Source organism: Loxodonta africana, chromosome 2 (genome assembly GCF_030014295.1).
Source record: "Loxodonta africana isolate mLoxAfr1 chromosome 2, mLoxAfr1.hap2, whole genome shotgun sequence".
Taxonomy (NCBI): Eukaryota; Metazoa; Chordata; class Mammalia; order Proboscidea; family Elephantidae; genus Loxodonta; species Loxodonta africana.
Genome location: NC_087343.1, coordinates 177,639,015 through 177,653,566, shown reverse-complemented (window position 1 = coordinate 177,653,566; position 14,552 = coordinate 177,639,015). Strand labels below are relative to the sequence as shown.

General features: G+C 38.1%; 1 protein-coding gene across 2 annotated transcripts in view; it reads left to right on the top strand.

The window, feature by feature from the left end:
• Window positions 1–11,286, top strand: part of GABRB2 (gamma-aminobutyric acid type A receptor subunit beta2) — a 297,656-nt gene extending 286,370 nt beyond the window's left edge. For both annotated transcript variants that reach the window (XM_064279025.1, XM_003404636.4), the window contains one exon: window positions 6,183–11,286. In XM_064279025.1, coding sequence (XP_064135095.1) covers window positions 6,183–6,530 — 348 coding nt within the window. In that variant the 3' untranslated portion in view covers window positions 6,531–11,286. The remainder of the gene's footprint in view (window positions 1–6,182) is intronic.
• Window positions 11,287–14,552: the final 3,266 nt, after the last annotated feature.

Here is a 14,552-nt window from a genome sequence, read left to right as displayed (position 1 = left end):
CAGAAAAAAAGATTCGAAACCAACACTGGTCTCCATGATGAAGATTGTATTACTCTACATGATGGATTTTCTTAACTTCAATTTGAGCTATGAAAAATTCTTGCCACAACTGAAGTGCCTGTAATTCCTGCCCTGCCTGTATTGCAAGGCTGTGAAGAACCTTAAGTGAGATGAATTATATATTGTTTAGGATTCTTGGGTTTCAAGTGACAGAGGGAAAAACTCATATTGGCTTAAGCAAAAGCAAAAAAAAATGTTGACTTTGCTAACATAGCAGGTCCAGCTACAAAGACACAGTATCAGTAGGTCATGGATCTCTTTCGCCATGTGTTGGCTCCTTTCCAAGTTATAATCCCCTTTTGCAGTTGAAGTATCTCAGCAGATTTAGCAGATTCACACCCACATATTTCTAGATACAAGTCCAGCAGAAACATGTGAGAGTCTTCATCTGCTATGCCCATCTAAAATCTCATGACATACCATTGCCTCTGAAAAGCTCATGCACACATCCCTGAACCAATCAATGTATCCAGGATCATACTGAGTGGCTTACAGCCATACCAGGAAGCTCAGAAACTGACAGTAGGGAAGTGGTGCTTCCCCAGACAGAAATTGGGGTGATTAGGGGTTAAACAGCCAAGCTACAGATGTTTATTTGAAAGTGCTTCATTTAATGGAACTTTACACCAGCTCTCACCTTTAGTGACATATTTCAATCCAGATACTCTCATCTACACTTACTTAGGAAAATGTTGCAAGCCTCCAGGTAACTGCCCTACTATGTAATGAGAGGGTCCTCTTTTATGAGCCACGAAGTACTGCAGGGGTTATTTGAACTGCTACTGCACCTCAGTACAGCAAAATGAAAAGAGAACTGAGCCTAATTCTTGCTCTGCCACATATTCCCTGTGTGAATTTGCATTAAGTTTCTTAATGTCACTGCCCCTCGTTTCTGCAGCATGAGAATAGCACCTGTCCCAAAGAGCTTTGGGATAACTGAAAGAGGTCCATATGTAAAGTGCTTAACCCCTTGTAGTTGCTGCTGCTCATTGAGTTCCTTCCCCTGGAGTAAGAATGGGGTATGTGTCATGAGAGTAGTCCAGGGTTCTATGGGAAATGCTATTTCCAGTTCTCAAGTACCTGGGCATGGTCCCTTCAGAAATATACTTGAATGAGTAGAGGAAGAAGCCTTATAGCAAGAAAGGAACTCAAGAGATAGGTCCATGCAATTTCCATCTTCAGACTTGTGTTACAAGATAAGCTCCATTTCACTGATGTCTCCTGAAGAGGGTGAGTGAGTTACTAAGGGTCACAAAACTCATCTCATCCAATCAGCATATATCTGTTGAGTACCTACAATGTGCCAGGGACCATCCCAGGTGCTTGGGGATACAACAGTGAATGAGACATTGTCTCTTTCCTTGCCAAAAAGCATAGTCTGTGGGGGAAAGATTGAAGTTACCTTTGATGAGCATGAAGGTGGAATGTCCAAGTATCATGAGGAAATACAGGCGAGCCCCTTTCTCCAACCACACTGGCGCTGGAGACATCTTCCACTTCCCTCTTCCTCCCTGCCTCCTGGGTTCTGTTTTCTTTTGTAGTCAAGAGGATGTTGATGGGCCCTGTGGTAGGCTCTGTGAAACTGGTACATAGAGTAGTGTCTGTGAATCCAGTACTCCATCTCTACCTCTGCTTGTCTCGTTTCAACATTTGAAAGTAACTCTGTCCTGACTTCTTTATTACCTTTAATCTAGGTATGATAACAAAAGTTTTTAATGTCCACTATGTACTAAGCATTGTTCTCAGCACTAAGTAATTGACACTGTCAAAATGCTGATTTGTTTACGCAGTCCATGGCATTTAAAATTGATAATAGAAGACCTCATTTATTCATTGAAAGAATAGTTATTGGATTTGTATAACAAGATGGATTACAATTCTTGTAGTGCTTACTATGTGCAAAGCTGGGCTAAGTGCTTTGCATGCACTATCTTATTTAATCACCTCAGATAGCCCCAGGAGATTGGTATTGATATTTTCCTCCTTTTAACATAGAAGAAAACTGACCTCAGAGGGGTTGAATGATTTGCCCAAGGTTTCAAAGCTAGTGTCTTAATCCAGAATTAAAACCTTAATTGTCTGAGCCAAGAATCTGAATTTGGAAACACTACACTTATCCCCCCTCCTAGCAGGAGCTGGTACAGTGGTTAAGTGTTCAGCTGCTAGCCAAACAGTCAGCAGTTTGAATCCATCAGCTGCTCCATGGAAGCCCTATGGGACAGCTCAACTCTGTCCTATAGGGTCGCTATGAATCAGAATTGACTGGAAGGCACTGGGCTTTTTTTCAGTGGGAGCCAAACACTTGAATGCCAGGTGCTGACTAAGCCATTATACCTGTCCTCCAAAAAAACACTCATAAACTGTGATGAAAAAGACAGCAGGATGAATGGACAGCATGCTGTGGTGTCTGAGGAGGGGCTTAATTAATCTCTGAGGAGGAGTGTGAAAAAGGTTGGTGTTGCTTTACATAAGGTTTGATAGAGGGTAGGAGTCCCTGGGTAAAGGAAATAGTTAAGCACTTGACTACTAACCAAAAGTCTAGAAGTTCGAATCCACACAGAGGAGCCTTGAAAGAAAGAACCAACCATCTGTTTCTGAAAGATGGCAGCCATTGAAAACTTTATGGAACACAGTTTTACTCTGAAACACATGGGGTTGCCATGAGTTGGAATCAGCTTGATGGCAACTGGTTTGTTTGTTTGTTTTTGATAGAGGATATGAAAGACTGATGGAGAAAACTGGTCCTTCGAAGGACAAGATGGGGTCATCAAAGCAGTGTCTTAGGGCTCAACCCTAAGTGCAGCTGAATCAACTACAGCCTGTTTAAGCCTCATCCATGTTTTTGTTAATTGAGAAGTAAATTAGAAATGAAGATACTTAAACTTTATCCCTCTTCACTTCACAGCTTCATGGAAGGATTTTCTTGAAAACATTTTTTTTTTTTCTTATTCAGGTTAATTTGTTTCTTGACTGTTAATGGCCTTAATTGAGTCTATATAAGGAGTCATACATTGAGGTTAAAATATTCTAATAATAGGACAGAAGCTAAGGAGTAGCACTCCAAAAATTGATCAAATACACCTCACTCCACCACAACCACGTTCCCACTTCAGTCTGTGAAGATCTCCAGTAATGTGTGGAAGCAAATCGCCACATCTTTCTCCCTCAGAGCAGCTGGTGTGTTCAAACTGCCAACCTTTCAGTTAGCAGCTGACCACTTAACCACTGTACCACCAGGGCTCCTTTGTAGATGTGATTAACTTCACAAACTCATCGACGGTTTCTATTCTAGAGACACTACAAGAGTACTAATTTTTCCTTTAGGGATAGTTACAATTGCTTTTTCTTACCTCACTGGAGCCTATATATATATATACTATTGCATTCATAGTATGTCCTACACAGGCAACTTTGTGTAGTGTGTTAGTTTCCCACATACTGTCATAATCACCTAGAATTCTGTGATATAAATATTATTCTTAGACTCCCAATATAGTTGAAGAAAGCTAAACTTAAGGGATTAAGTCATTTTTCCAAGGTCAAAAATAACAAATGGAGGAGAAAGAACTCCAATAATTTGCCTCCAAATGCAGTATTTTTTTTTTTTTCTGGAGACCCTAGCTGCCATGGGGGCTGACAACAATGCTCTTTTTCTCACCACATTATCTCCAATACTTGGCATCATACCAGACACACAGTGGGTGTCCAATAAATATGGTTTAAATTTTGAATGAATGGATATATAAATGAATCAGTGGACTTCGCGATTTACCTATTCTGTTTCTTAAATTTCATAGGTAAGGTCACAGAAACCCACTGCAATTAAATGAATTATCCAAGGATAATTTTTTCTAATATTAAATAAACTCCCTTTAATGGTAGACCACTGCTGCCATTGTTTTTATTACAGTTGCCAGTAAAGTTTTATATTTCTAACTCAGCTAGCTCTGATGTGAAATTATAACTCTTCTTAGTACAATTTTTCAACAAGTAAGAAGGGGACATTTCTAAACATCAACATGCCTGTTGGCCAAAAACATTTTGGTGAAAAGGCTATTTCCTAGGTGTTTAAAGTATGAGTGAACAACTCAGAGCAGAGCAGAAAATAAACATACTGTCTGAAATAACAGCAGGAGATGATACAGTTCCCACTTCCATTAGCCTTGCTGTTGATGAGTATTGGAAAGTCACACCCCTTACCCCAAGCTTTGGGCTCTAATGGTCAAGGTTTGAATTCCAGCTCCATCATACAGTAGCCATCTGACTTTGCGAATTTGACCAGTGCCTTTTTCAAAGGATGATTTTGAATGTTCAGTGAGACATTTTCTGCAAAGCACTGGCATGTAGCAGGTGCCTTTAAATGTTCTTTTCTTTCCCTACGGCAAGTGAACCAAGTGCTAAGGCCAGTATCTGGTTCTTGCTTGACAGATCTGTTTCAACACAACAGATCTAAAGATTATAAACTTTTTCTAAAGGTTCTAAACTTTTAAGGTTAATTTTAAGAATATATTTTTTTAATATTTCCACCAGCAAAATGCTGCTATAAACCAAATATACAGAAAGCATGATCTGTTGGCAGAGATTAATTGGTCAATTACTATATCCTTGCATATTTTATAGCTTCTATTTTTCAAAAGATTTTAATTTATAATATGGGGTTATTAAACCACATTTGAAAGCTAATTGTTAGTGTATAATATTAGCAACATTCTTTTTGCCTTCTGCATAATTCATGAAGCTCAGAGCATGGCATCTTTCAATCAAGTGTTTGGTTACGCCTCCTATTTCCATATATCATCAACACCTATCATTGGCCATCCTTTCCCTTATTTTATCATTTCAGAAATTTTTCTGGCAATTGGTATGTACTGATTCTCCACTACAGTTTGTATGTGTCGTTAATAATAACTTGTTGTGGCTAGTTTTTATTATGTGGCAGTTGAGACCCCTTACGTATAAGGCACACAAATCTTTCCTTCTTAGCAACAACAAAAAAATTAATGATTTATTTAATAGCTTAGGAATCATGATGTTAGTATTCATTCCTAACTTTTAGCTTTGCCAAGAAGAAATCATCTAAGATAGAAAAGGAGCACTCTATCTATACAGCCAACTTAATTCTACTCCCTGGGCCCAGAATTCAATTTAGCAGAGTCAACTCTGGGCTTGCTCTAGTCTTGTCTAATCTTGCCCCCTTCCGCTTACTCTCAAGTCGGCCCTTCACCCCACTTACATCTCCACCACCACCAACAGCTGTCAAATTCTTATTTCCAAGTCCCTTGTTGTTCTGAATTCTATTGCATATTTGCAAGGCACCTGCTGACTGCTTTCATATTATTCATAACTCTTCCTTTACCTTATTTATTTTGACATTGCAAATCCAAGATAGTACCACCTAACTGTATGTTTTAAGAAACATCAATTAAATGACATTAGACAAAACTCTGCTCAGCTCATTGGGTGGCCAACACAGTAAGGGCTTAATAAATTTTAGCTGTGATTTTTAGCTCTAGTTTTGTCATTAATCCATCTGTAATTATGGTTGTCAGCAAGTACAATAATTAATCCCCCAATACTATGTAAAGCCTAGTACAATTTAATTTGTTATGTGTTTGTATCAAGACTATAAGTTCTTTAAACGGGTATCATGTCTTCTATTTCTCTGCATGCCTTAAGTGGGAATAATGAGAACACTATTAGTTAAAAAAAAAAAAAAAAGTTGCCATCGAGTTCATTCTAACTCCTGGCAGCCTATGTGTCAGAGTGGAGCTGTGCTCCATAGGATTTTCAGTGGCTGATTTTTCAGGAGTAGATTGCCAGGCCTTTCTTCCAAGACACCTCTGTGTAGATTCAAACCTTCATTAACCATTTGCACCACGCAAAGACTCTGTGGTAACAATCCTATAGGGTTGGATTATTATGCCTTTTAGTAGATGAAGAAACTGAAACTCCTGTCTTAGATTGGCAGAGCCTCAATTCACACTCAGGTGATGTAAGCACAAAGCCAGTTCTCTTAACCCTGTGATAAAAACTACCTAAACTACCCATCATGGTGCCTTGCATAGCAACAACTAGTAAAGGCATACTGTTTTGATTGTGTTATTTGATTCTTTCCCTTGCAGATGGACCCCCATGAGAACATCTTACTGAGCACCCTTGAGATAAAAAATGAAATGGCCACATCTGAGGCTGTAATGGGACTTGGAGACCCCAGGAGCACAATGCTGGCCTACGATGCCGCTACCATCCAGTACCGGAAAGCGGGGTTGCCCAGGCATAGTTTTGGCCGAAACGCCCTGGAACGACATGTAGCACAAAAGAAAAGCCACCTGCGCAGACGCGCCTCCCAACTGAAAATCACCATCCCCGACTTGACCGATGTGAATGCCATTGATCGGTGGTCTCGCATATTCTTCCCAGTGGTTTTTTCCTTCTTCAACATCGTCTATTGGCTTTATTATATAAACTAAGATGTGATAGCCCATGGGAAGCAAGGACTAGGTTGCTCTTCAAACTAGTTGTACAGCCTGATGTAGGACTTGGAGAGCAGATCAATCCAGGACAAAAGTGATGCTAAAATACCTTAGTTGCTGGCCTATCCTGTGGTCCATTTCATACCATTTGGGTTGCTTCTGCTAAGTAATGAATACACCAAGGTCCTTGTGGTTTTCCAGTTAAAATGCAAGTGATTTGTACACATGTTGGCAAGACGGATTCCAAGTGTTTCACCTTCTCTGCCTAGTCTTCCACCTACATAAGAGAGGAACTATTTAGAAGATATTCTTAGAAGGCTCGGTAGCATTGTCAGTCATTCCCTGAAAAGTAGTCATATCCAGATACTCCTCATTTTTATGCCGAAACATGATGTTGTGATGGCATTGTGCTTATGAAACATTATCTGCCATGCCCTGCAAACATGCTTACTCTAAGATGGTCTAAGCTTACTTTATTCAGGTGATAATGGTCCTTTGGGAAGATAGATCTCACTGGATTCTGGAAGGCTCTCATGTAGTGGGGGCAACATAGGAGAAGTCAAGACAGAGACTCAGGAAACCAATTTGGCCAGTCTCTTTGTTCACTTCCATTTTGGCATTGAGAGAGTGGGAGACTTCTGAACATCATCATGCATGGTGGCCAAAATTTTTTTGTAAAAACTTGTTTCCGAGGTGGTTAAAGTTAGAGTTAATAACCCAGAGCAGATCAGAAGATCCAGAAATGACTTGTAACGAAATGAATGCCAGCGCACAAGCATAGCCCTTAAAAGCCCCACACAGCATCTGGTATACCTGTAAGATGTTTGGCTGCAAAAGGTGGAGCGAGAAGGATTTATTTTTTTCAATCTGACAAGCTTCTGACAGCATACCTAAGTGGTTTTCGTAGCTTATCTAATCAAAGGACAACCATGAGAGAGAAAAGCTAAGGGAATTAGAAATGTCTTAGATGTTCAGGTTGGATTGGAAGACATTCAAATATGCTAACATAGAGCTCAGACAAAGCTAACAAACAGGTTGTTTTTCCCACACAATGTCAGCTGTCTCTGCAACAGTTCCCTATGAGTTTATTTCTGAATTTAATAGGGTGTTTTCAAAAGAAGGATTTGTGGATTACTTTTAAGGATTAATGGTCCTCTCCAGCTTCTGTTCTCAGTAATATGAAGAAACCATGAAAGAGATTAAAAATTCAACCTTGGAACAGATGCCGTAGAATGAAAACCATGTATTGGCTTCCAATAACCATGTAGATAGAAACAACTCACTCATCCTGCCCAGAGATAACAGTCGATGTAGACTTTATTCTCGAAATATATTTTTTTCTCATGTTGAATTGGAACGTAGTTACCACATCGTGAGGGTGGGCACGCTAGGTTTGGATAACTCTATGAAAACCAGTCAGCTTGATATCTAGTGGTTAAGTTGAAGGACCACAAAGGTGTGTCTTGGCAATCCTGGTATGGTATTACTATCAGTTTATACATATAAGTATAGTTTTTCTTCTGATTATAAAACAGCCAGATAGCCAGCAATTAAGGTGTTTTTTCATCTTTGTGAAATTAATAGGCAAATTCTGACTCTAAAATGCACAGTCTAAATGAAATCTTCTATCTTGATCTGTATATATATATTGTATATGACTGCTAATAGATATGAAATGCATTTTCTGAATCGAAAACTCATGCAACATACTCATGTGTTTGCATAAGGAACGTTAACAATGCTTCCTACTGCAATTTAAAAGACTCAAGCAGTGCCATCTAGACCTTTTCTCCTCATTTCTTCAAAAGCAGTGCTAAGGGAATAAATATGGTTTATGAACCAAGAGACTTTACATTCTAGCATTAGGAACACAAAAATCTGTCAGCTTACAAAAGCACAACAGAGAAAGTACAGCAGAATGCCTAATGGGGAAATGAATCATGTTTATTTTAAGCAAGACCTGCATTAAATTGGCATCTATGACGATTTCCATTTTCTATAGGTAACTGTGTTCCAATTTCATGATTAACTTCACACTCAGCAATGAAAAAAGTAAAATAACATCAACAAAAGCAGGTCTTACAACATATCCACATGTATATATGTGTATATATAGATCCATATAAACATACATACATATATATGCATTCATATGTTGGAAAACAAAAGAAATAAGCTAATGTGTTTTGTTTCCTTCATTAAGCTGGTGTATGAATATTTTTAATTTGGCAACCACCAAATCAACATATTGCAGCAAGTAATACAGGGTACTGAGCACTTCTCTATCAGCAAATCAATGCTACCATTCTTAACGAACCATTGCACAGTCTGACACTACGATAGAACCTCAGAACATCGGGGGTTAACTAGTTCTCACATTACTTGTCTAACTGCTCTCTTTTTAAAGGAAACAAATAACATTGTTCATTGCTGATTTGAAAACAAAAGTGTCTTAAGAAAACAGAAAATTATTTTAAAAAAAAATCCTCCTAGGAGGAGGAGAAAAAAAAACCCTTAAACCCCACCATGTTGGTTAAGGCAAAATAAACTGTAGCAATCATGCCATTTTGCTAAATGTACAGAGTACATGTAATGTGAGCAACCATAACTTTCACTGAGTAAATAGTAAAACAGATTTCTTAAATATGTTTAACTTCTAATTTGTGTTTTATGGTAAGACAAAGTGCTAATTCTGTTTATGGCTTAAGTTGATGTGTTACAATATTATGTAAATCATTAAACATGCTGTAAATGAAGTCAATAATAGATACAAATAATTGTTTAGGTTTTTTCCTTAAATTTTCCTTATTTTTTACTAAGTACAGTATTGCAGTGCCCGAGCAGAGTAATTTAAACACCCTTTTGCATAGTTTGGGATCCCAGACAAAAGAGTTTCAATTTGCTATCACACACACACACAGAGACTCTTTCTTTTTCTCACCTGTTCACTCCCACCCCTCACGCTGCCCTATGGGAAATGCTGTAGTGTGTATGTAGTCAATGTAACAACCAAGAGATAACTGTAGCTAGAAATGGCAATTGGGAGAAGCAGAAATGATCATTAATAACTTAATAGTTTTTTATACGTCAGAGTTCAAGAAACCAAAGGTTATAGCTTAAATCTCAATTTTCAAAGAGTACGATTTTATATTGATGACACTACAGGAAATAAAAATTCTTATTCATACCTGTTTCAGAAATTTGTCACACACAATACATACCAATAGAATTTTTTTAATAGTATTTTGTCTTTAGATAGTATTGTTCCCTTAAACCAAAGACTCCTGTATTACTGAAAAAAAAAAAAAAGGAAAGGGAGGAAAATTAAAAAAAAGACTGCTTCACACCAAAGTTTAAAAAAAAAAAAAAACGCTTTCCAAATGCACTAGAAAATTGTAAAAAATGGTAAGGCGCCAACAGAACACTAATGAACATACTGCCCTATTAAAATCATTCAAAGAAAAAATGTAGCACTCTAAAATATCTATTAGTTATTTGGAAATTAAAGTAGAACGCTTCTGTAGATATATACAAAATTCTGGCATCAGATTTTAATTTGCTTTGAGAAATGCTTTTGTTATAAAGACAAATATGATTCCAAATGATGGGAAAAAAAATTTGTGTCCTTTGATTTCCAAAATCAAACCCACTCTCCTGCCACGTGTCCTCTAATCTGATGCCCAAGTCCTCATCCTTGCACCATTTGAAGCAAGTTGACAGTTCCATTACCTTGTGTCTTTACCTTTTCCATTCAATTGGAGTTACACCATAGCCATTTTACAAATAATTCAAAACAAGGTTGCATATAGTTCAAAATCCATAACATTTTTTTTTCCTTTGCATGGGTGTTTAAATAGTTCTGTTATGAATATTGTCCCTTGCGCAGTTCTGAATTGTCCTTTTATAAAAAGTGATATTCTAGTTTCTTCACAATGTAGTGATTATCAGCCTTACTAATTACCTTGTAGCCTTTCTTAATATGCGCATAATGCACATTTTCCAATGGCTAGAAATGCAAAACACAAGTGGATATCATTGCATCTATTTTCATGTCTTTCTAAAAACAGGCCTACTAAAATCTCTGGTATACATGAAATAGTAAAAAATGAGGATTATAAATGAGTAACACATAAGAAATATTTTCTTGAATTTAAACTTATTGCAGCCAGTTTCAGCATGTAAATATATAATAATGTTGGCTAGTGTGTAATTGTTGAACTAAGAAATATAAATAAAACTTAAAAATGATGTGTGTGTGTGTGTGTGGTTTCTTTGGGTTCAGAATATTTATTTTTTGAACTGTCAGTATGGGTTGGGTTGTAAAATGGTAGCTTTTGTGAGAAGCAATAAAAAGCTTGGGAACTTGGAACTTGCTCTCAGGTAGACTCAAATTAGACTCTAATTTGCCTCTTATTTGGTATATGACTGTACAGCTACTTAGCTCTTTTAACTCTCAGTTTTCTTGTCTGTAAAACAGACATATAATTATACCTCCCACATAGAGTTGTTTTGAGGATGAAATCAAGTAGCCCATAAGAAGTCCTTAGCACAGTACAAGGTACATAGAATAGTAGATATTATTGGTGGTGTTATTATTATCACTACTAGAATAGTCAGCATGTATCTCATGAAATGTATTACATACCTAAAACCCCTACACCCACACCACAACCGGTAGTTGGTGCAAATTATTTTTGTTCTACTAACCTAAAGGTTGACAGTTCAAACTTACCCAATGGCACTGTGGAAGAGAGGCCTGATGATCTGCTGCTGTAAAGATTACAGCCAAGGGGGCCAAGATGGTGGAGTTGTCAGACGTTTCCTGTGGTCCCTCTTACAACAAAGACCTGGAAAAAAAAAAGTGAATCAATTATATATGACAATCCAGGAGATATGAACATCAAAGACAAAACTGAGGAGCTGGACTGAGCAGCAGGGGGAGGGAGAGACAGTTCAGAAGCAGAGAGGACTTGCCAGACCTGACCTGGCTGCCACCGTGCAGGCTGGATCGGCTGGTGCAGGCAGGTAGAGGCAGGCAGTAGTGCTCAGGATGTGTTTTCCACAACAGGAAAGACCAAGCAGTGGAGAGTATCCTCAAGCCTCCGGAACCAGGGAGGAGCAGTGCTGAATAAGCCAAAGTTAAGTGCAAGCATCTAACCTACCATGCGGGATCACAAAAACCCTTCCCCACTCTGAGAAGTACTTCTGTCCCATTTACCTGCCCCCTCGCCACTCTGTTCTGATCCCAGTTTGGTTTCAGCAATTGCCTTGTCCCCTGGGCCAGAAGTGGGACCTGTCGTGTGTCCCGAGCCATTCTCCCAGCTTTGGAGAGGGAACAAAATAATAAATGTGGAAAAAATAATCTGCCAGCTCCTCTAAACTGGGAATTCAGGGAAGCCCCTTTGCCTAAGCACAGGCATAAGGGGTCCAAGGACTTTGGATGCCTTTCACTCCACCTAGACCTCTGTGGGCCCATTTCAACAGCATAGGCCCTCATTAGCACAGTACAACAGGATGTATACCTGAAGCCTATTTTCAACTGCAAAAGCTAAGGGCGAGTGGCAGATTTGTGACATTGGACACATCCCTGCCCATTAAGCAGCATCTTCAACTACCCACATCAAGGGCTTGAGGACTGGGGGCTCCACATGCTCCATCTAGCCACCTGAGACAGGGGTCTGAGAATAAGTGGTGCCTCCCCATTCTTATAGCCAACAGCATTGGGTTCTCAAAGTCTGGCTGCAAAACCCACCCACCCATGTGCTCTAGGGTACACCCAGGCACTTAGGGGCATCCATCAACCCCCTACCTTGCTCAGCACATAACCCCCTACTTCAGCCAGATACCTGCCTACATCAATCACCCCTACATAGTCCTGCCTGTCTAGGACTGTAGGTGAGAGTTTGCACCACATGCTCAGTGACCAATGACCTGCACACCTGAGCTAAATTCACACAAGAGAAGTACACAGATCCATGAGATCACATATTTAGTAACAGCTCTAACCACATGGCGACAGGATGGGAGAGTCTCAAAGACACCAGTAATAAAAATAGTTCATAAGACCAGCCTATTTGGGCATATCAGAACAAAACAAGAAGCTAGGACACAGTAAGCAAACGTAAAATAAGTAAATATAAAAACTTACTGATGGCATGGACCCAACAGTCAATATCGAATTACATAAAAAGGCAGACCATGATAGCTTCAGCAACCAAAACAAAGAACTAAGAAACCTCCCAGAAGAAGATAAAAGCTTGGAGTTACTTGAAAGAAAGAGAATTCAAAAGATTAATATACATAGCTCTTCAAGGGATCAGGAACATCAGGCAAAACACAGACCAAGCTGAGGAACACACAGAAAGCAACAGAGGAACTTAAGAAGGTTATACAAGAGTATAATGACAAATTTAACAGCTGCAAGAATCCATAGAGAGACAATAAACAGAAATCCAAAAGATTAACAATAAAATTTCAGAATTAGACAACTCAATAGAAAGCCATAGGAGCCAAATTGAGGCAATGGAAGTGAGTACAGTTGAAGATAAAGCAGTTGACACCAATTTATCTGAGGACAAATCAGATAAAAGAATTTTTTAAAAAAATGAAAAAACCTAAGGATTATGTGAGACTCTATCAAGAGGAATAACCTACGAGTCATATGAGTACCAGAACAGGGGGGATAACAGAAAATACAGAGAGCTTTGCTGAAGATTTGCTAGCAGAAAACTTCCCTGATATCACGAAAGATGAGAAGATATCTAACCAAGAATCTCATCGAACCCTACACAGGTTAGATCATAAAAGAAAGTCACCAAGACATATTATAAAAAAACTTACCCAAATCAAAGATAAACAGAGAATTTTAAGCATGGCTAGGGATAAACTACAAGTCATCTACAAAGGAGAGTCAGTAAGACTAAGCTCTGACTACTCATCAAAAACCATGCAGGCAAGAAGGCAATGGATGATATATATATATATATAGCTAGCCTTAAAGGAAAAAAATTGTCTCTCAAATTATGATGGTGAAATTAGGGCATTTCCAGATAAACAGAAGTTGAGGGAATTTGTAAAACCAAACCACAATCACAAGAAATACTAAAGCACAAGAAATACTAAAGGGAGTTCCTCCAGTTAGAAAATCAATAACATCAGATAACAACTCAAGACTAGAGCACAGGACAGAACAACCCAGATAGGGAAGTCACGAAAATAAATCACAGCTTAAACACTGAAAATAGGGAAACAGAGACATCAGTATGTAAAAGATGACAATGTTAAAACAAAAAAGAGGGACAAAATAATGTAGTCATAGAACTTTGATAATGTAGAGGAAGTAAAGGGGATATAGAGAAATAAAAGATTGATTTAAACTTAGAAAAATAGAGATAAATAATCAAGTAACTACAAAGGAAACTAACAACCCTATACAACAAAATAAAAAACAAGAAAAACATAGACTCAGCAAATACAAAATCAGCAATGAAAAAGATGAAAAACAAAACAAACAAAAAAAATTCAGCAAAGAAAATTAAGTGGAAAAAACTTTCAAAGAAAAACACACACAAAAAAAATGCATCAAAATGACAGCACTAAACTCATAAAAAAAAATAATTGCACTGAATGTAAATGGACTAAATGCACAAATAAAGAGACAAAGAGTGGCAGAATGAATTTAAAAAAGAAAAAAAAATGGTCTGTCTATATGCTGCCTACAAGAGAGACACCTTAGACTCAAAGACACAACCAAACAAAAATTCAAAGGCTGGAAAAAAATATATCAAGCAAACAACAACCAAAAAAGAGCAGGAGTAGCAATATTAATCTCGGACAAAATAAACTTTAATGCAAAATATATCGCAAAGAATAAGGAAGGACACTATATAATGATTAAAAGGTCAATATACCAAGAGGACATAACCATTATAAATATTTACCCACCCGATAACAGGGCCCCAAAATACATAAACTCTAACAGCACTGAAAATAGAAACAGGCAGCTCCACAATAATAGTA